We start from the raw sequence: 20,115 nt of genomic DNA on the forward strand, positions 1-20,115 counted from the left end.
GTCTGGTCCCAATGCTGCCCACTTTGCTTCAGCACGTGGGTCCCTGGGCATGGACATGAGGGTAGAGGCAGAGAGCAACTGACACCCCAGGCCTGTGACCTGGGGACAGGTTACCCAGAGACTCTGGCGTCTTCAATCCCCAGGCATGGGAGGGGCTGCCCTAGGGTCCCTCCTTCCCTGAAGGGTGAGGGTGGGGTGGGAAAATGCCTGAGCAGCTTCCCTGCACATGGCATCCTCTGTGGGGCAGGGCGGCCTGGAGTGGTTGTCCAGCCTCTGTGCTCTTTCTCTCTCCCAATGTCTCCCCAACTCATCTGTGTTCTGTTGGCTTATTGTTAATAAACACCAATGAAGTCATCTTCCTTACATTGCCTCCTTGCCAGTGAGAGCCCCAAGGTGGGCAGCACAGAACTTCCTGGTTCTCAGTGGACAGATAAGGAAACTGAAGCTCAGCTGCCACCTTTCCTGGCCCTCCTGGCCTGACACTAGCTTTGCGATTTGTCCAAGGCAGGGGCGGGTGGGTGGGGCTTAGGAAGGATGATAAGGAAGGTCCTTAATGACCACTTAGTCTCCCATTATACATGTGGACAAACCAAGGCCCACCAAGGGGTAAAGACTTGCTCAAGGCTACCCCATGGAGACAGGCAGAGCTGGGGACAAACCAGGGCCCACCAGTCCTCTTCTTTTCCCTGGCTGGCTGTCCTCCTTTCCTCCCCAAGTCTTCCTCAGCCTTACCTGCAGTAGCAGCTAGAGCTCCAAGAGAGGGACTGGGAGGACCCAAGGGTTTCCCAGGCTGGAAGAATTTCCTGGTTCTACCCACCCCCATCTGGCAGGACCTTGCCAATATAAAAGGGCCCCAGGGCCTTTCAAATGCGAGGCCCAGGTGTCTGCAAAGGCTTTGATTGGGGTGGAAAGGAGGGGCTGCTGCATATTTCGGATATTAATAAATTTCCCCTAACAAAGGGTCAGAGCCCCCTCTGCCCCACCCCCCTTTGGGGCTCTAGGTAGGGGAGAGATGGGTTTGCTAATTTGCAAAAGATGCAGGAATGGCCATCACAATTCAGAAGGGTTCTTCCCACACCCTGGGGGTGGGGGTGGGCTCAAGCCTTGCTCACAGAGCCCCTGGTGCCCAGCCTGCTCAGAGCTGCCCTGGGCCTGGAGGAAGCATGCTCTGGACTTGATCTAGGACTGAGTCTGGGCTTTAGGACTGAGCTGTAGGCCTGGGTCCTGGGAGTCAGGAATAGAGGATCCTAAGAGTTTAGGCTTTTCTTTTCCTAGATTCCAAGTCTGCATTTGGAGGATTCTAGGTTTCTACAGACCCCCACCAGCTTCAGCCTCTCCAGCCTCACTCACCTGCCCTGCTTCCTCCTGCCTCTGCAGCTCCTGGACTGTCCTCCCTGGCCCAGTCTTCCAATCTTTCCTGCTTTTCCCATTCCTGCTGCTCCCACAGCCTTCCCTGCCGTGCCACACTTCTGCTCCCTCTGCTGCCCACACCGTGTCCCCACTACTCCCATCCTGGTCCCCATACTGACTTCGTATCTCCCTGCCTTATACCAGATGCCAGTTAGGCCCCGATTGCAGTGGGAGCCGATTGGGGATCAGGGACCCGCAGCTGGAGGAAACCCTGACAGCACAGTGGTCACCTGAGAGGAGACATCGGCCTTGTCTGGAGTAGAACCCTAGCCTGGAATCCTAGAGTGTCCCAGCAGGTGCCAAACCCAAGTGCCTACAGGGACTTGGGCAGAGAACCTGGGTGAGCAAAGCTGTAGGTTTGAGTGGGAGAGTAAGTGGCAGCTGACCCTTAGTAAGTGTTAGAGAGACAAGAGGGCCTGGTGCAGATTGTGGTGAGCTGGGAAAGAAGGTCTGTCTCTCTAAAGGAGCAGCTACCCTTCAGAAGTGTGGGCCTGGGTTGCCAGATATTCTGGGTTTTTAAGAGAAGAGTGAAATCTGAAGTTTTACAAAATATGTCCCATTTCTAAAAATGATTCGGAAGGTATAAAGCAGCATGGCTCAATTAAGGCCTCCTGTTGGGCCCTCAGTGCAGGCCAACAGCTTGGCAGACTTAGGGGCTTAGCAGTCAGAGAGGCAGGGCTTGCCTGAGAATCCCCAGTGAGAATGACCTAGAGTGCAGCCCCACCCAGGGCGCCCCACACCTACTCAGCACTCTGCTTCCTGTCTTAGTTGATCTTTGTGTCTGTGGACCCCTGACCTTGGGAGGCTGGTGGAGGGTTCTGGGAGGCAATGAATGTGCCTGGCTGGGATGTGGTGGAAGGTGGCCTGGGGCCCTCCATTCCTATTCTGGGACTCCTCAGAAAAGGTGTTTCCTTGGGCAATGCCGGGAGGCACTGAGATGGGGCCCTGGACCAAATGCAGTGACTTCCAGCCTACGATCTGTGAAAGCAAATGGGGGTGGGGGTGGGGCAAAGGAGAGAGAGGCTTCTGGCCACACATTAGAGCAGCCGTATTCCCAAGGTCAAGTGAGGGTCAAGAGATAACACTGGGGGTCACACTGGTTATCTTGGTGTTTGATCCTCAGTAGGCCCTCCCCCTGCATTGCCCTTCACCACCCCAGCCAAGTTCACCTCTGCATGGTTCCCTGTGTAGGTCCAGGCTCCCTGACCTAGTGCCTCCTCCATCTACCCATTGGAATCCTGCCCATCCTTTTAGGGCCCACCTCTATACACTCTTCAGCACCCAGGTATGGACTCCTGGAGTCTTCATGGGGGCTGACTCAGCCCTATATCCAGCGAGCTCTGACAGCCCAGGTCAGCCTGCACAGGGCAACTCATGGCCTTTTGAGACAAACCATTTCATGGAATTATGAAGACTTTTTTTTCACACTCCTTGGACCTGAGTGCTTGGGGCAGCAGCAGGGCCCCATGGGCGGGATGGGTGCACTGCTCAGCCATGCAAGCATGGGGTCATTTCCAGCTCTGCCTGTCTTGGCTGTGTGGCCTGGGGGACCCACACTGCCACTTCACAGCTTTGCACGATGGGTGTAGCATCAGCGGCTCTGGGGATAGCCAGGGAAGAGTTAAGACAGTCCCAGCCCCTCTGAATTCCACGTGACCCAGGGTTGCTGAGTCTCCAGGTCTGCGGTGGACACTGTTCTCCAGGCTCATTTTTTGCTAATGGCTCATGGAAAGTTTGGCTCCTTGAGCTCCAGACCGCTCCCTCTGGGGCCTGAGGCCTCGCTGACGCTGGTCTTGCCCTGGAAGGGCGTCCGGAGCAGCCTCCCGCCTGCAGAGCTATGGTCAGCACCCTGCTCCATGTCCGCCTGACTTCCTGCTGCCTGACCTTCTCCCCCAGGACAGAGCAGCAGCCGGCCCCTTCTGGCCACATGGTGGCCTCCTCCCAGCGGCCCCATTCAGGATTACTTTTCATTTGTGAGGTGTGGGCAGGGGGTGAGGGAAGCCTTTTCCCGCTAAAGTCCACCACACCTGTGAGTTGTATGCCTTTGAGTATTGAAGTGGGTGGCAGCCCAGGAGGACCCAACATCTACTGGCCAGAGTCCAATCTCGACTCCATTGCTCACTGACTGTGTGACCAGCTGAATCGACTTGCCCTCTCTGAACCCAGATGTCCTCAGACTCAGATGGGGAGAATAACAGGAAATTAAATGAGATAATATAGCTGCTTGATGCATAGCTTAAAAAAATGATTAGAGTGCTTCACATAAAACATGGCATGTAGAAATTCTCCAGGGGGAATGGTTCTCATGAGCTTGCTGTCCAGGTAAAGAAACAGAGTGGGATGTTGTGCTTGGAGCCAGAGAAGGGCCAAGATGGAGGCACAGGGCCTGCAACTCCGAGCTCCATGGCACGTTCCTTGGAGGCTAGGCCAGTGACCCCATCAGTAAGATGACTGGGTTGGACAAAAAGCTTGTTGTGCCCCACAAAGGTGACTGGAGGGAGAGCCGTGGGCAGAAGGAAGCTCTGTGCCCTTGCCTGCTCAATTCAGCCTTTTGTCAGTGACCATGCCATGGAGAGCTATGTGGGGAGCACCACCTCTTTGTAGCCAGATTCAGGGGTTTTCCTCACTTGCAGGATGGACTTCATGAGTAGGAGCCCTGATGGTTTCTTCAGTGAGCTGGTATGTCCTGCGAAACCAGCTGGAGGTGGGGGATGTTGGATTGGTGTCAGGGAGTGTGACAGGTCCTCTAGGCCAAAAGCCTTGCTTTGACCTTGCCTCTGCTGCCCCAGGGTCAGGGTCTCAGAGAGTTTCAGGGGTTGGGGTGACAGAAGTCAGAAGCAGGGGAGGGGCCGATGGTCAATATTGATCTAGCTGAGTCAGGGGAGCAGGATGGGGAAGCAGGAAGGCTGGGTGGGGCCTGCCGATAACTGAATCCCAGTATGACTGTGGGAACCAAGGAAGGGGGGTGCTCGATACAGAATTCCCAAACTAGGTCCTTACGAAAACAACAGTGGTCTGGAGCCCTGCCCAGTCCTAATGTGTCCTAATCCCTGTGGGTGGAGCCTAGAATATCTGTATTTTTAGCAAACTTCCTGGGTGACTCTGAGCAGCCAGCCCAGTTTCCATATTTGGGGGCCACAGGTTTACCCCCATAGTTGTAATAATGAGGAAACTGAGGTCCAGAGAGGGAAAGTAACTCACCCAAGGCCATACAGTGATGATAATCCACCCCTTTTTCCTGAGGGAAGCGATAGTCCACTCCTAGATAACTCCATTCCCTGCCTGCTGTGGCCCAGGGCCCTGGAAGGGACGGCTGCCCAGAGGGAAGTGGCCATGGAGACCTTGGCAGGCCCAGATGGAGAAGGTAGGGTGGGGCTCATCTCAGGAGGAAGGACGTAGTAGGGGGACATTCCCACAGGACTGGACCTGCCCCGCCTTGCCCTCTGCAAACACTCCCAGCACCGGCTGGGGGATGTTCCCTGAAAGATTTACTATGGCCCTGGTTTGGGGAAGACCTTTTCCATTGCTGGAGACCCACCCATGCCCTGGAAAGGCATGCCCCCAGCATGATAGGGGGCTTCCCAGGTGGCGCTAGTAGTAAAGAACTCATTTGCCAATGCAGGAGATATAAGAGATGTGAGTTCGATCCCTGGGTGGGGAAGATACCCCTGGAGGAGGGCATGGCAACCCACTCCAGTATTCTTGCCTGGAAAATCCCATGGACAGAGGAGCCCAGCAGACTATATATAGTCAATAGGGTTAAAGAGTCGGACACGACTGAAGCAACTTAGCACGCAAGCAGCACGGTAGATACAGGGGCACTCTCAGCGTTCTGACACTTGTGGCCCCCTTCTCCCCTAACCGACCCACCAGTCAGGGCTCTCAGCCCAGCTCTTGCCTGCAGGGTTCCCCCACATCTCAACTTGCTAAGCATCCATACAAATCGTCCCAGAACTCCCAGGTGCTGCCACCCTCTCTTGCCTCTTTCTCTGGCTCCTGAAACCTTGCTACCAGGTCCAGCTGTCACCCTAGTCTGCCCTGAGTGCTGGTTCTCACTCTCTGGGATGGGGTCAGAGATTCCTGGGGACAGGAGACAAGCTACCTCATCTCTGCGTCCTCCCTGGAGCCCAGCCCGGCTGCTGCCTGCCCTAGCAGGTGGTCAGAGTGGTTCCGATTCTGAATCTCACCTCCTTCTCTCCCGGGGCCATTTTGGGCCAGTGTCTTCACTTTCTGCACCACAGTTTCCTTATTTGTGGAATGCAGAGCATCGTAGTGCCCCACACAGAGGTGAACCGAGGGTCGTGAGAGAGCACATATCAAGGAGGTCAGGTGTGAACAATTTTAGCAGCACACAGTTGTCAGGGGTCTACCCTCGGCAAAGATGACGATACCTGCTGCGTGCATCCGCAACATGGACAAGGTGTTGACTGCCTTCGAGGAGCTCACGGTTTTGTGGACACTTGTTCAGGTGACTTCAAATCAGTGAGCTCTGGTGAGGTAGGTAGAGGAGGCTGCCGAGCCTACATGTGGACCCAACGCAGTGCACTCTGGGAGTGGGGAGTGGCAGTTGCGGAGCCTGTGGAGGAAGCTAACTCAGTGCATGCTGGGAGTAGAAGAGACTGTGGAGCCTGTGAAGGGGCCTAATGCAGTGCACGCTGGGAGTGAGTAGAGAAGCCTGTGGAGCCTGTGGGGGGACCTAACGCAGTGCATGCTGGGAAGGAGGTGGGGCTTCCCGGAGAAGGTATCGCAGCTGTGTCCTCAAGGGAGCAGAAATGTTGCTGTGCATTGAGCAAGGAATAAAAAGAAATCCGGTCCTCTGCAGTGAGTTCTGGAGTAAACGGCCAGTGAGGAGGTGGAGACTACAGATGTAGACAATAAGAGATGAGGCACCAGCTGGAGTGGATAGCGGTTAAAGAGAGGTGGCGGGGTGGGGGATGGTTTCCTGAGAATCCCAGGGGAAACACAGACCATGGCCCTGGAGCTCTGCTTGCGGTAGTCCTGACTTTGTCTTGCAAAGAAGCCTCTTTGCCTCTGAGTCTTGTTTTCTTCATCTTCAAAATAGGACTGTTCCAACTAGGGCAAGACGTGTGAAAGCACCCTGTGAACTGTAAAAGATCATGCTCTTGTAGATAATAATAGCGGCTGGCACTGTGAGGTAAAGGATACCTCGAGGTTTACCTGGTGCTCCCAGAGCTTCGTAGACTCACACGACTCTGGACCTCCTGTAATCTGCTCCTGTGCTGCCACCTTCCGGCGAGTGTCTGCAATGGCAGCTCAAGTTCTCAAGTCCTTCCTGCAGCCCAGGAGGGAGATCCAGGGCACCTGAAGGCTCAGGTCCAAGCCGTCCTGGCGCTGACATGCCAGGCTCCAAGACAAGAGTGCAAATGAAGGGCCTGGATCCCTCTGCTTCACACCTCCTTGCCATTTTCAGCCTTACTACCAAGCTCCTCGCACATGCCCTGTAGAAATGCCCTCTGGCCATCTCACATGCCAGCAGCCAGGATAGACCCAGAAAGCAGCTGGTGCGGGAATTCTGAAGCCCAGGCACTCAGAGCATGGTCTGGAGAGGACGGTTGGCTCTAGAAGTCACCCCCGCCAACCCTGCCCCTGGCCCTGTGGAATCAGGCCTTCATCAAATACAAATTGGCACTTGCCGTCAGTACTTGCGATCTAGCTCTACAAGGATTAAATCATGCGCTGCTGCAGCTGCTGATTTTTAATACTCCTTGAAAGGAGTTTAGGGTGGAGAGCAGAAATTAGGAACTTTGTGCTCTGGGAAAAACTGGCAGAACGGGTCTTCAGATTGTTAGATATTTTTAGGTGCTGATTTTATGAGCCCAATTCTTGTATCTCCTTTTGTCTAGAAAAGCACCAAAATCCTTCATGGTGGCAGGTGCTCCTCGTGACTAGCAGAAACCTTCTGCAAAAAATATGTGCTTGATTGCATGTACTCCCCCTTCACATATGTACTGATTTCCCCTTCTACTACTTTGGAGCAGTTTCTCAGCGCTATCTGAAATGTCTCCTTGGATATTGTCTTCATTTTGCTGCCAAATAAAACTTACCTTGCAACTCTCAAACACTGTGCTTTTTTTTTTTTTCAAGTTACATCTCTTAGGTGGGGGCATGACCTACAGTGAGCAACTCATCTGTTTTGCATGAGACTGTCGGGTTTTGTACTGAAAATTCATGTCAGCAATGAATGGTTGGTCACCCTGTCATGGCCTGAGGGGGCCGAAACCTCTATATCACCACCCTGGGTCAGCCTGACCAACTGGGGGTCAGGGAACCAACTAGCCTCTAATGTGATAGTGGCCTCCCTTCCCCCAGTGGAGCCTTTCCTCCACTCCTTTCTCCAGCCCCAAGGCCTCTGCCCTAGACTCTAGGTTCATATACAGTCTATGGGTAAAGAGACCCTTCCTCTCCCTCCCTCTCTCAAGGCTTCTGGGGCCTGGGGCCTTGTCTGTGAGGTTGGGCAGAGGAAAAATATTGGGTAGGGAGGGACTTCTGGAACAATTCCTTCATTGTACAAGGAAACCAAGGTCTGGAGGAGAAGAGCCTTGCCCCAGGTCCCTAAGAGAGACTTTCTGTTGGCCATTGGTGGCAACTCATTGCTCTTGTTAAGGGCACCCCAGCCCCATCCTTGGCTCTAAGGCTAGGACACACAGGTCCAGGCATAATCCCATAGTGATTGGCTCAACCTTGAGCTTGTGACCAGGTTAGTCCAATCAGAATAAAGACCTGGGTCTTTATTTTGCAACCGAGAGGAACTAGAACAGGAAACAGACATACTCCCCCAGTGCTCTGCTTAACCAAGACAGAGAGACAGCAAGTGCACAGAAGTTGGTAGCTATTTATTGCACTGAAAACACCAAGAATAAAACAGACACCCCCTTCTTCCCCCCAACCCCACAATAGCAGAAAGTTTGAGCAGTGGTCATTCAAGTTCACAGCCACATATTTTAAAAAAGAACTGAAACAAACCCCCAAATAGTAACAAAGATACCAGCACGGGGAGTCTGGCAAATACATCCCCTAAAGGGTCTCCCCTTGAAGGGAGACAGGAGACCAGGGGTCAGGATCAGCGCTTGCTGGGCGCACACACGGGAGAATGCTTTCCCGTGGATGTGTTTGCATGCCGGAGCCTAGGACTTGTCTTAGGTCTGGATTTTTTTGCATCTACAGGATGTTTGACTGTCTGGTGGTATTGGGCTCTGGGCCACTTTGTCTGCCAGTCTCCCTGCCTGCTGTCTCAGGATCACGCCATGCCCTGTGGTCCACACCAGCTGGCTGCACACCCACAGGCGTGGCCTTCGCAGTGGAGCCATCTCAATGTGGGGTAGGGACCAGCCTCCACTTCTCTGGCATCCAGAGAGGGGCACAGTGGACAGGAGGCGTGTCAGCAGATAAAAGGCAGGATGCTGGTGTCTTCCAGCTCAGCTCCCTCTGGTGGGGAACCGAGGGGTGAGCAGGGAAAGGACTTTCCCAAGGTCACACAGCAAGTCTGGTCAGAGCTGGGAATGAAATCCTAATAACCCCCCAAACGTGGCTCTTTCCCCCGCAGTCCTGATAAGCAGAGGACAGGCACAAAGACGGGGCTGAGGGGCAGTTGGGGGAGAGCAGGGGGACTGGCCAGCCCAGAAAAGGACAGGAATCCAGCCAGTGACTCACCCTGTCGATTCTCATGGGTGTATTCAGGGTTCAGTCTTCACCCCAGTGTTCTGTCTGATCCCCCATCAGCCCTGTAACATAGGCTGGGCAGCAATATTAACCCTTTTAACAGAGGGAGAAACTGAGGCTGAAAAAAGGACCAGACTTTGCCTTGGTAATGGCAGCAATCCCTCACCTTTGGCTTGGGGATGGCTGTGGGAGCTGGCAGCTTGCAAGGGAGGCAAACAGTTTTGCTGCTGGGACACTGGGATCACTGGGCCTTACTGGGAAGCCCTCTGGACCTGGGACAGACCAAGTGCCTGCCCTGGGCCTCGGCAGCAGGGTCTTTGCCAAGGAGAAAGGCCAGTGATCGACCAGTTTGGAGACCAGGAGGGCTGGGTAGCCTCTCTCCTGACCTGCGGCCCCTGCCCAGCCTGCCTCACCTGTCCCGGGGGCAAGAGTGCAAGAGAATGGGCCCAGCAGACAGCTCATGATCAGGGAAAACTCAGGAAATACTGGGTCACATCCCATTAGTCCTGCTCCACTCAACACCCAGCATACCCCAGAGGTTTGGAGGGATCAGAGAGATTCCTCCAGATCTTTGGAGATGTGGCTCTTCCTCCCCTAAAATCCTCCAGAGGGGACAGTATCTCATGCTGGCAAAACACGGCCACACAGAGGCCAAAAGCACAGAGAGGCAGCAACATAATTCCGAGTCGGACACTGAGAATACAACCTCTATTTCTTTTTTTGTCCAAAACATGTAGATTGGTTTTGCTGAGTGTTATTTCTTCTTCTTTTTTTTTTTATTTCAACATACTTACTGCATATAAAGTCATGCAAAGAAAACAGTGCAGACAGTAGATCCAGGTGGACGTGCCAAGGCATTCCACATCAGAGTCAATCCCAAGGGAAGAGGGAAAGAGAAAGGAAAAGAGAGATGCAAACCACAGCCGCAGCAGGAGGTGTGAAGAGGAGAACTCCCAGTGTTCTTTTTGGACCCGCATGAAGACACATGCTCGTGAACCCCCCAGAGATGGATGGGGGGGCGCTGAGGGTGGTGCACAGATGTAATGAAATCCTGGGCAGCATGGTAGAAAGGATCTCAGTTTGGGAGGCAAGCAAGATAAAGTCCAGATACTGCCACCCTGACAACCTCCCCCACTCTCTCTGCCCAGATTTGCTATTTCTTTATCAGCACTAACATCTGATGCTTCTCCAGTCCCCAAGGGAACCTGGGGACTGAAATGTCAGAGATCCTTCCCTGTCAGGCTGAGTCCACCTCAGCCCCAGATAACCCACAAGTGACAAAGTCCATCTCAGAGATGACAAAAAAAAAAAAGACCTAGAACAGGAAAAAAGAAAAACTACCCCTCAGCCCTCTTCCCACCTCCCTTCCCAACCCAAACCTTCTCACAATAATTTGAGAGGTCTAGTTATTACATAAATATCCATTAACGCGAAATCCACTTACGAAACACACAGAAGTTTGGCTATAAAAAGGCATGCGGTCCGAGTAGAAGCGATACCTAACGGTTGTTTTCTTTTGCCCTCGAAAAGCAATCAGATTCTCCCCTTCGGATATGATGAAGCTGGAATTCTCCAGGCCGGATGGATGGGTGGAATGGGCAGCTAGTGTTGGAAGTAAACATCGGCAGAAGGAAGAAAGGAAGAAGTGGGGGCACCCTGAGAGGATCGAGCCCCCCACACTGAGGGAGGAGGGTCGAGAACAAGAGGGCAGGACAGGATGGGAGAAGAGTTAGGACGGAGGTCTGAGGCAGCAGGCTCCTGACATCTGGCTCCTCTTTGCCCTCCCCCACGGGTGAGGTTGGTGCAGGGGGCTGGCTGTTCTGCCCTTCCCCAAGGACCCAGAAGAGGGGAGATCAGGGAAGGGGTTCTGGTGGATGCCACCTTCCTCCCGGCTCTGCCCCTCCTCCCCAGCCCCTGGGTGAACACACAGCTGGGACCTTGGCCTCTGGCCAAGGCAAGACCAGGCCAATGACAGCTGGGAGGGGGGTCCTCGGGGCCAGCACCCAGGGCACCTGGGCCTGAGGAAGCCCCACCCTGGCAGGGGACAGAGAGCAAGAGTGACAGGTGGAGACGGGGAGATGTGGCCATTTGCTCTGAAGTCGTGATGGCTTTTGCGAGTGGACAGGTTTTCTTGACACAGGTATAAAGGTGATGGTGATAGTGGTGGTGGTGGGATGATGCAATTGGGGGAATTCCAGCAAAATCCAAGTGGGAGAACCAGCAGCCACATTCCACGGACAAAGAGTGGATCTCTGCGGTACAGCGCCTCCAGCCTGGTCCTTCAGCTGCAAGACACAGTTGACACAGTGGGTAACGTGGGTGCTTCTCAGGGCACCATGCCCACCTCCTTGGATGGAGTTCAAGTTGCCTCCCGTGGGTCCCACCCGCGGCTCCTCCCCCCACCCCCTGGGACCCACAGGCCTGGTCTCCTCCCAGTGGTCTTCCCACTTCTGGCTCAGGGCCCGTCCAGCAGCCAGGTTCCTCAGCGTGTACCACCTCCAGACCGACACCACCCCGCTCATTTAGATCATCAGAAGGAGGGGCTCTTACTGCGGCAGGACGGAAGGCGCCCCGGATCTGTGGAAGTGGACGATCTGCCATTTGCCATCCCGGCGGTGCCAGACGCGGGTCTCTTCCGACTGGGCCGTGCGGGGGATGCCGCCGGCGTCCAGGTACTGCGTGATGCGGATGTAGGCGATGCAGGCCGACTCGTCACCCATCAGGTGGATGTGGGGGTTCAGGATGGTGGTGTGCACAGGCTTGCTGTTCCGGGACCACACTGCAGGCGGGGACGGGAGGGGGCGGAGGAGTTGCACCTGGGGGCCTCCGGTTCGCTTCCTTCCCTCCCCCACTTCTCAGCAACGCTTCAGCAGAGCACCTCTGCCTGCCTCATTTCCAGAGGAGCGGGTCTCTGCGACAGGGCTCAGCTACCTGGGAGTCAGGGCACAGCTTGTAGATGACTAGATCAGACCCCAGGGGAGATACAGTTGACTTCAAGACAAGGTGAATTCTTCACACTCAGGGGAATGGAATTGAGAATCATGGTATCTCAGACATAACAGGTGAACGTAGTGTCAGGTGAGCTTAGACCACAGTCTCAACCCAGATCCCTACAGAGGCCAGGAGAGTACACAAACAAGGGGGCTGAACTGAGTATGAGATGCTAGATGACTACAGACCCTGTGTCTCGGGGTAAGGGGCCAGTAGGGAGTGGTGGAGACAGTGGCAAACAGGGCACCGTGTCCCTTCTGGGGAGGCGCCCTGTGCGCAGCTTCCTTGGCGTTTGCTATGTAAGTGAGACTCATGTTGCCACACCTCATTTTTCAAGAGAATCTAGAAATCTGGATTTCTATGTCAATGCCTCAGTTTTAATGATGGCTTTCAAATTTAAAACATCACGCAGACTGTATGAAACATGTGTAGTCAGGCACAACTTATGGGCACCTCATTAGCCACCTCTATTCTCAACGTATAGAATTACAGAAACTTGAAGAACATTAAAACTGTTAGAATCTTGGAATTGTAGGGAGGTACTGGTGGCCATGGGATGTGGTCGTGGAGCTTTCCAGAGTTAGGGGGAAAGGCACAGCTCTTATAATCATGAGAGAACTGACAAAACCAGCCCTCTCTGTGTAATATGTGAGCCACAATTATTACTATCATCATCATCACCAGCTTGGTTTTAGGAACTCTCAATTTTTCTCAGCAAGACAGAAAACAAAACACAGGAAGACAGTCACCTCGGGAGGGGCTGGACAGGGGTCACTAGGATCTTGGGCTTCAGTGGAACCCTCACAGCTTCCCTCAGTGTAGCCCAAACGTGCCCAAATCCCACAGGAGAGCTCATGCAAAATATAGATTGCCCAGCCCCACCTTTGGAGATGCCAGTTCAGGAATCTGTCATATTAAAAAAGCTCCCTCCCCTCTCCCATCCTTTGATTCTGATGCCTAGCCAGGTGTGTGAGCCACTGATTTCCTGAAAAATGTAAAAAAAATTTTTCTTTTCACAACTTCAGAAAGCATCCAATAATATCTGCACCTAAATATGATCCTCACATTATACCCAAGTTTTAGATAAATGACCCCAAATCACCGAGTCTTGAATATGTAGACTAAGAGGCTTTTATAATTCTGGGCTCTTGTATAGCAAGAGTGAAGAGCTTTTGCATATAAGCTTTGGAATGACCTCAGAGATCAGAGGTCACCCTTTGGCCCTCCCACAAAATGCAAGGAGGCCTCTGTGAGCATCCTCAACAGCATTCAAGGCTGGAGGCTCTCAACACTGTTTAGTTCAATGCATCCATTTAGCAGATCTGGAAACTGAGGCCCAGAGAAGCAACTGGACTTGTCCAAAGCTGGGCCAGTCTCTGAAAGAAGTGCAGTAGAACCTAAAGAAGTCAGTCTCTACGTGGGACTGAATTAGGACAATCTAAAACAATTCCCAAAGGGACAGAATTTAGCACCGTTGACGGCACTGGGCCTTACTGCTGTCTGCCAGGGCTGGGGTCCTGAGAGTCATTTGTAAAGCAATGGTCACCCTAACGTGGCATCTCTTGAATGGAAACTAGGCTCCCAACATCTACCCTCATGGATAGCATGGGAGAAAGGGCCAGGTCCTCCAGCAGGAAAAAGCAGCCAGGAGGGTGAGACTTGCACCAGGGCAGGCAGTTACCCTGTGTCTTGCTCTTTTCGATCCTTTGATGTGATCAAGTGTTCAAGCCCAGAGTCCGGGGAGCCAGTGTTATGATGGGACTCACTGCCAGAGTTTAGGTCAAGGGCTTACACGGCCTTCCGTGTCTCCTCCCCCTTTTGCATCCCTGAGTCTTAAAAGCCGGCTCAGCCTGATCTCTGCTCTGTGGGGCTTGTGGTGTTCATTGTGGGGAACCAGAACCCCCCAGAGGACAGACCAGTAGAGAGGTGCCCCTGGTCATCAGCTAGGGAGCTCCAGGGTGAGCGGGACTGACTGTAGGGTCCAGCCACCTCTCTTCACACTCTGCTTCTGTTGCTAGCCTTGGAAAAGCAGAGTTTGATTTGCCAAAGAAAATGTAACTTCCTTCTTCACAGCTTTTTGGGGATGCTCTTAAGCCCTTGTACTCTGCAAGATTCCGTTAGTCTGTGTGCAGACAGGAGAGGAATGCCCAGCTCTGGTGCCCAGGTGAGGGGATAACACGGGGAAGGGAGGAGGCACTGGAGGCAGTCGGGACCAGGTTCTGTCACCAACAATCTGGGTCCTTTGGACAAGTCGCTTCCTCTCTCTGGACCTCAGTTTCCCCTCTGTACAATGAAGAGTTGGACTAGAGCCAACTTCAGTTGCTTAAGTACTACCTTTGTTATTACCATCTACCTATACTTACTTTATGGCAATCCACTCTAGTATTCTTGCCTGGAGAATCCCATAAACAGAGGGGCCTGGTGGGCCACAGTCCATGGGGTCGCAAAAAGTCGGACATGACTGAAGCGACTTAGCATGTGCACATACTTACTTTATGAAAATATTTCCTTAAATTGATTCACTTTATTAATGTAGATACATTTATTTTAAAAGACACCTTTCTAAAACAATCATTAATGAATAACCAGTCTTACAGAATACACTTTTAATAAGCCCAATGAAAATGAAATCAAATTATATAATCCTAGCTCCATGCTCTTTCCTGCAAGGCACCTGGGCCTGAGACCGCTCTCTTTTTGATAAAGAGGTGAGTTAGAAAGTCAGTAGGTATTTAAGAGAGACTGACATTACACTGAGCCTTTCCTCTTGGCAGAGCCAGATGTACTGTTGGAAAGGGACCAACTTGCTCACTGTGTGAACCAGCGCTGTTTCAATGGGTGCCCACAAGCACCGGATCCCAGAGCGTTGCCTCAGTGCCTCCCCTCTGGGGGACCTTGGCCATGCCTCTTCTCAGGGCCTCCCTCTGGGTCCTAAGCTGCATGAGTCTAACCTGCGTGTGCATTGGTTTATCCTTGTCTGACCCAAGGCCAAGGCGAGACACAGACGCAGGCAGAAAGCGCCCTAGGTCAGGCCCAGCCTCAGCCCCCTGACAGCCCCAGGGTGCAAAGCTGCCAGGGTCTCTCCTGCAAAGAGAGGCCTGGGAAGGACAGACATGCGGACAGAGACCTAGACAGACAGGCAGGGCACAGCAGTGTGAGCTTGGTCCCCCTTTCTCCCCCAAGAGTGCATTTCCATGCCCACTCATCAGGGCACCTGCAGGACAGCAACCTACATGCCAGTTTGCAACCAGCTGGTCAGCTGGGGTGGCTACAGGCATTCAGGTGACTGTAACTTGGGGGTGTGCCCCTGGGGGGGCTCCCTTATCTGTAGAAAGGGAATAAAGTTCTTCCCCAGGCTCTCCCAGGGTCATGGGCAGGCGAGGGCTGGGAGGGCTTGTCACACTGATTCAAGGTCCCCATCTGCAGCCACAGCGGTTGGACGGACCAGGCTTAGGAGAGAGAACCAAGGCGGTACCAAGCCCTGTCCACACGGGCCCTTCCTCCTCACTGGCTCCTGAGCCGCCCCAGGGGCCCTGCCCATCACCCTGCTGTGCCATCTGGCAGGACACTGAATAGAGCAGACAACAGGCAGCCCAGAGGGAAGGGATTGCTCACGGTTTTCAAAATAGAATCGATGGAAGTCCAGGCCCTCGACCAGGTTCCCCAGGGCCTCGGGTTCGAAGGCCGTCATCCCAGGGTCACACATTTTCCTGGGGGGAGGAAGTCAGAGGAAAGATGGGCTGGGGTGGCCTCTCGGGTGCCCCCTCTAATTCCAGGGGCCTGGACCCCAGGAAGGTGAGCCTGTGAAATCAAAAGTGACTGCACCCACCTCATAGGATCAATGAGGCTGCGGAGGGGACAGGGCTGGGACAGGGACAGTGTGGACGCTGCTGACTGGCAGGTGCTACTGGGAACTGGGAAGCCTGGGTCCAAACCATGGCTCTGCTGCTTACACGTCATGAGACCACCATGCCCCCTGCCCCCTAACGTCTCTGAGCAAGAGGGCCATACCAAGATGCCAGCAGGGATAACTCAGCCTGTACACAACTCTCCAGATTACATCACATCCCCCACCTCAGGCAGCAGATCCGTCCAGAGGGGGCTTTCCTAATCTGTCTTCCTTGGGCAGGGGGACCTTTTCCTTCACTTTAAATTGACTTCTGTTCACAGCAGGCGTGGCCCTGGAGGGGCGCGTTTTGCTGCATTAAATGAAGGCATCCTATTGTTGGCAGCAGCGTCCTCTGGGAGCCGCAGCTCCCTCTTCTGTGAGATGAGGAAAATAGCCGTCCAAGAAGCGGCGCCTGGGAGGAAGGAGCTGGGGCGTGGCTGAGCAGGCCCTCTGCTGTGTGTGTTTAGCTCAGTGCTCCCACTCACGTCTGCTTTCTGGGAGACCCTAATAGCCAGATGGAGGAAGGAAAAAACTGTCTCCCCCATCCCTAGGTCTCTGAGATCGTCTATGACACAACATGGACCCCTGTGGCAATGACAGTGAAGCCAGGGACAGGAAGTACCCCAGGACAGACAAAGATCCCAACCTGGGGAGGGACTGAAGATAATGGCGGAGGGCCCAGCCTCATGTGAGCCGGAGCTGTGGTGAGTGCAGGGCGCCCTGCCCTTGTTCTGCCCTAACCGCTCTGTCTGCGTGATTCCAGACAACTCGCTTCTCCACTCAGAACCTCAGGTTCTCCAGATGGATTGGCCAGCGGGGTTGTTCTCAGATCATGTGAGATTCCCAGGATCCTTCCAGATCCAGAGTCCTTTAAGGTGGGGCTCTGAGCCCTGACCATCTGGAATACTAAGCACCACCTCGCTCTCCCCAAGGAACCCCTCTGCAGGAGGTCTCTGGACCTCCGAAGGGACTCAGAAACCATCTGCTGCAGTTCCACTGTAGGGAAACAGGCTCGGTGAGACGAAGGGGCTTATCCAGGGTGACACAGAGTCAGACTCAGCACCACAGGCCCCAGAGGTCATAGCAAGGGGTCAAAACCTAGGCTACAGAGGAAGTGGTATCGCAGAGGTGAAGACTCGGGGGGCCTGGGTCAACAGGAGACACCTCTCCTTCCCTCCCTCCCTGCAGCTGTGTCCCCAGAGCCACTCTCAGGCTCTCTCACCACTGACTTAATTCTTTCCAGGGCCAGAGGCAAAATCTGTTCAACAGTGCATTTCCGTGTCTTTATGCAACCCTCAGGGGCACACATGCACACACACCCATGCACACCCCTTATGCACGCAGTCACAAACGTGCACGTTACACTCACGAGTACATGCGGCCTCCGTCTCACACCTGCACCTTCCAAGGTCCTTGTTTCTCCAGAGATAATCAGCAGATTGCTGGAGCTTTGTCACCTGCTGCTGCTGAAACCCTCCCATGACCAGGATGCACCTGGCCTGCCCAGCCTTTGAGAAACAAACTTCATCTCCTGAGCATATAGCAGTAACCAGGATCAGGCTGCCCAAGGAGCAAAGCCCACCCAGGTCATTCCTACTTCACCCAACAGGCAAGGGTCATTCTGCCCTTAGTTTGCAGCTTTTGTCCACCAAAAAGCATAGGTGGGGTCTTCAGACCCGGGCCTTGTCAGCCCTGGCCAAGACGTTGAGGCCTCAGCCCAGAATCCTGGCTCTCCTGGGGGCCCAGTGAGGTCCGCTCCTGGCCTAGACCAGCAAGGCTGAAGATGACCACCAGGGGGCGCTCCAGCCCAGTCTTTGTACACTGGTCGCTTCTCCAAGGGCTGGCCCAGGTGTGTAGCGAATGTGTCATACCATTTGTTTCATATCATGCTGTTTTTGCACACTCTGCCTTATCCCTGGATGGCTCAGAATTGCTTTTTGAGGTTCTTTTGCCCCCTGCCTGCTCACTGAAGTTTGGTTTCCTGCCTGCTCCTGCCCATCTGAGGTCAGAGGAAGTCCAGTGTAGCCCAGGCCCACATCGTCAGACTGAAGAAGGGCCTGCCTCCCTCCCCTCCTTCCCAGCTTATCTCCTGAGGAGGCCCATGTTGCATTGGAAGCCACCCCCTCTTCCCTTGGGGAAGGAAAAGAGTTTTGTTGGAATTCTTCCTAGACAACAAGATAGGAGCAGGAAGAGGAGCAGGACTGAGATATAGACAATTACTGTGAGCAAAAAACTTAATGAAAGCATAAAGTCAGAAGGCACACCAGACTGAATGAGTTCAGCCTGATTCACGGCACATGCAGTGTGAGTGAATGAGGGTCACAGACAAAGACCCCCCAGCGTTAGCCATCAGCGCCCCCGATTCAGGCAGGACATGCAGGATGCACCCAGCCGACTCACGTGTAGGACTCAAAATCTCCATTGCTTATGGCTTCAATCAGCTGCTCTGTCACTTTTATGATCTCTTGTTTCCGCACTGGAAGGCAGGAGGGGACACAGAGAGATAATAGTGATCGTGACGGAGGTGTGGCGCCAGCCACCGGGTCCTGAGCCCTCGCCACGCACCAGCCCCCATCCTGAGGGCCTCACATTGTCTCAGCTGTCCTCACGCTGCCTCTGGGTGTCATCACTCCCGGTTCGTGGAAGAAGAAACTGAGGCTCAGAAAGGTGGCAGGGTGTGAAAGTCCCCTCGACCACAAAGGGCAGAGCCTGTGTCTTAGTTGGCAGCCTCTGCTTCCAGACAGCGAGCATGGTTCTGGCTCTAGGTCTGATTTGAACCCAAGTCTTGACTCCAAAATACACCTTTTCCATCACCTTGTTTTGCCACCTGAATCCAAGCAAGGTTACCTGTGACGATCACCACCGGCAGCCAAAAACCAGAGGTTCCCCTGTGGTCCAAACCGGGGGCACTAAGGAAGGGCTTAGGGCTTATTTATCCCTTGGATCTGGGTGAGTTTTTATTCCATTTGCATACCTACAAGATCCAGGCATGAGCTTTCCAGAACTTTCCAGGCATAATGAATCCCAGTTACTGACACCTGGCCTCCCCTGTCTGCCACTGAAACACCACAAACAGCTGCTGTCTTTCCGGTAGAGGAGTAGATATCAGTTTTCTTATTAGGTGTGTGACGTTCTGTGCCCTAGCTTTCCCATCTGTAAAATGGGGATGCTATCACCTCTTCTACACTCAGTGCTGAACAAGCAGTGTAAAGAACCCAGGCTTCAGTATCAGCTAGCCTTCATCTGAATCCCAGCCTGGGTCATTATCAGCTGCTCAGCGGTGGGCCACAGGTTGTTTTCCCATCCATCATATGGAGACGATACTGCCCTCATCCCAGAGTTGTTATGACTACGGGATGAGATGCTATGCCTGAGACACTTGGATCAGAGCCTGGCGCACAGTAGGTACACACCTATATCCTCCCACATGCACTGTTGTATCTGCTCCTCACACCCTGGGGGTGGGGAGAGGCAAGGCCAGTTTCCTCCTATTTGATACATGAAGAGACCAAGCCTCAGCAATGAAGGAACTGGAGTCACATGTCCCGGCTTCCAGGAGGGCTGTCCTGCCAGAAGCCTGACTCAGTTTCCTGGGTCCTCCTTCCCTTCTTCCCCAGGCTCAAGCTTGGCCTCAAACCTGGTCAGTGAGCTGGCTGCAGCCTCAGGTGAGATGGGGGACATACTGCCCGTCTCTCGGGCCGGGAGCGCGGGAAGGAGGCTGCTCCTGTCAGAGCCCTCAACCCGGCCTGCCCCTCTCCTTACCAACTGCAGGGGCCACCCTGGCCCACCTCACACGGGGAGCTCGCCTCAGGCCCAGAGGACACAGAATCACAGAGCACCCAAGCTGCAAGAACCTTGGCGACCGCAGACTCAGCCTCCTTATCCAACTATTGGGCAAACAGAAGCCTGGTAAGAGGTGCGGCCCGCTCAAGGACACAGAACATCCCGGGTGAACAGTCTGGCTTCCAGCGCAGGGCCTTTCCCAGAACCTGGGAGCTCCAACATGTTCCCTGTCACGTTGGGCCCATGGCCTGTCTCTTCCCCAACTCAAATATTTAATATGAGCACTGCAAAGGCTCACTGGCCCCTGGAGTAGGCCTGGCTCCACAGACATTCCTTGCAGAGCGAGGGAGCGTGCCAGAGTC

General features: G+C 53.9%; 1 protein-coding gene across 1 annotated transcript in view; it reads right to left on the reverse strand.

The window, feature by feature from the left end:
• Positions 1 to 8,243: 8,243 nt before the first annotated feature.
• CAMK2A (calcium/calmodulin dependent protein kinase II alpha) overlaps positions 8,244 to 20,115 on the reverse strand; it is a 65,414-nt gene continuing 53,542 nt past the window's right edge. The window contains exons 16-19 of the mRNA XM_052642648.1: positions 18,371 to 18,446; positions 15,697 to 15,791; positions 11,641 to 11,869; positions 8,244 to 11,375 (exon numbers count right to left, since the gene is read on the reverse strand). Of these exons, the coding sequence (XP_052498608.1) occupies positions 11,372 to 11,375; positions 11,641 to 11,869; positions 15,697 to 15,791; positions 18,371 to 18,446 (404 nt within the window). The 3' untranslated portion in view covers positions 8,244 to 11,371. The remainder of the gene's footprint in view (positions 11,376 to 11,640; positions 11,870 to 15,696; positions 15,792 to 18,370; positions 18,447 to 20,115) is intronic.

The sequence above is a fragment of the Budorcas taxicolor genome, chromosome 7, assembly GCF_023091745.1.
Source record: "Budorcas taxicolor isolate Tak-1 chromosome 7, Takin1.1, whole genome shotgun sequence".
Lineage (NCBI taxonomy): Eukaryota > Metazoa > Chordata > Mammalia > Artiodactyla > Bovidae > Budorcas > Budorcas taxicolor.